The 2,083-nt window shown below is 48.3% G+C and overlaps 1 protein-coding gene across 1 annotated transcript; it reads left to right on the plus strand.

Moving 5' to 3' along the window:
• Window positions 1-123: 123 nt before the first annotated feature.
• RPS27A (ribosomal protein S27a) lies at window positions 124-1,709 on the plus strand (the record flags this gene model as incomplete). The annotated part of the gene is given in 4 exon segments (XM_010148673.1): window positions 124-187; window positions 331-416; window positions 1,092-1,223; window positions 1,525-1,709. Coding segments are annotated over 4 exon segments (432 nt in total), but the record flags the coding sequence as incomplete, so codon positions are not given.
• Window positions 1,710-2,083: the final 374 nt, after the last annotated feature.

The raw sequence follows: 2,083 nt of genomic DNA on the forward strand, positions 1-2,083 counted from the left end.
TTGGCGCGCCCCGCGGGCCGGGCCTGCCCCGAGCTGGCTGCCCGCTGAGGGCCGTGACGGCAGAGGTGGGGGGGGTGAACCGCGTGGTTCTGCCGCTCCCCTGGGCTCACCGATTGTTCTGTTTCCGAATAGGTTGAGCCTTCTGATACTATAGAAAATGTAAAAGCTAAGATCCAGGACAAGGAAGGTAAGCAAAAACGCACTTACTCTTCTCTCTGATGGATCGATGCGCATCTTACGCAGATGTGGTTGTCTGCAGCGACCTGTTACGTTATTACAGAACGTCAGAGCTCACGTTCCTCCTCTAAGCTTGGTTTCTGTCGCCACTAGGCATTCCTCCTGATCAGCAGCGACTGATTTTCGCTGGCAAGCAGCTGGAAGATGGACGCACGCTGTCCGACTACAACATTCAAAAAGTGAGTAGGAAGGGCGGAACGGAGCGGCGTAGTACGAGCGACCTGGCACAGTCGGAGCAGACCGACCGACCTTCCGAGAGCATTTCTCAGGCTCAAAAGCAAGGGTTGGGCGGCACTTCTGAGTGGGGATGCACTAATGCTAGGACTAGAACTGGGCATTGCTGCAGCCCAGCCTGTAGTTCCAAGTCAAAAGAAAACATTTCTGACATCCCCTTCTAGTGCTTCCCTGGCACTTGATACGCTGTGGGGTAATTTGCAGACTTAATAGTGACAAATCCTTGTAGAGCTTTCCTAGTCACCTGGAGCTTGAGCTCTACTATCTGTAGACAGAAGAAAAAGCCTATGGATTCAACCGAATCAGTTGATTTAGGGTTGGGCGGCACTTCTGAGTGGGGATGCACTAATGCTAGGACTAGAACTGGGCATTGCTGCAGCCCAGCCTGTAGTTCCAAGTCAAAAGAAAACATTTCTGACATCCCCTTCTAGTGCTTCCCTGGCACTTGATACGCTGTGGGGTAATTTGCAGACTTAATAGTGACAAATCCTTGTAGAGCTTTCCTAGTCACCTGGAGCTTGAGCTCTACTATCTGTAGACAGAAGAAAAAGCCTGCTTAAATGCTGCCCTTGTTTGGAGAAGGCATTTTGAGTCTATTATTTCATGTGTTTTACAACTAGGAATCAACCCTTCACCTTGTGCTGAGACTTCGTGGCGGTGCCAAGAAGAGGAAGAAGAAGTCTTACACTACCCCCAAGAAGAACAAGCATAAGAGAAAGAAGGTTAAGCTTGCAGTGCTGAAGTACTACAAGGTACGTAGAATGAACTCCAGGAGAAACCTGATGAAAACAGCTCTCACCAGGAGGGACGTGAGGCCTGTAACTAATCTGCATGTAGCGGGGTGTATTTGGAGTCCTTCCACTTGCAAATACCCTGCCTATTAAATAGAAGAGAAGCTGATTTGCAATTGGGCACTCATGAACTTTGATTTGAGGAGTTTGAGGTAGTAACAATCAGGAAAACTACTCTGCCAAAGAAAAATACTCAAAACTCTTTTTTTGGCGCTAAAAGGTGGCGAGTGTGTATGAGACGTTGCCTCTTTGCCCTTCCCAGGTGGATGAGAACGGCAAGATCAGCCGTCTGCGCCGGGAGTGCCCCTCTGAGGAGTGCGGAGCTGGAGTCTTCATGGCTAGTCACTTCGACAGACACTACTGTGGCAAGTGCTGTCTGACATACTGCTTCAATAAACCAGAAGACAAGTAAATGTAGCAGGCAATAAAAATCTGAAGTTCTGTACAGTTTAAGGATTTATTTCTGCTTCCTTTGGCGCCGTATTTCCACTCATAAAGGAGAAAAATCTGAAACTTTGGATGGTGACTGCCAACTCGGATGAAGTATTTTGACTTTTTAAAGTGGCTTTGGTTAGTTAAGTCCACTTCAAAGGCGACAGTGGAGCAAGGGCGGAGGAAAAAGGCCCAACACTAGCTAACCTTAGGAGTGGTCTCACTAAACATGAGAGGATTAGACAGTGCAGTAGTTCCAATCTGGAAAAACAGGAGATCAGGGGGTCCAAAAGTTATGTCTAGAACCTGTTCAGTGCTGGAGAAAAGGGTAGTAGAGTCCTGTGAACAAAATGCAGGCCACATCCCAAAAAACTGGCACTGAGGGGGAG

The sequence above is a fragment of the Eurypyga helias genome, unplaced genomic scaffold (assembly GCF_000690775.1).
Source record: "Eurypyga helias isolate BGI_N326 unplaced genomic scaffold, ASM69077v1 scaffold34933, whole genome shotgun sequence".
Taxonomy (NCBI): Eukaryota; Metazoa; Chordata; class Aves; order Eurypygiformes; family Eurypygidae; genus Eurypyga; species Eurypyga helias.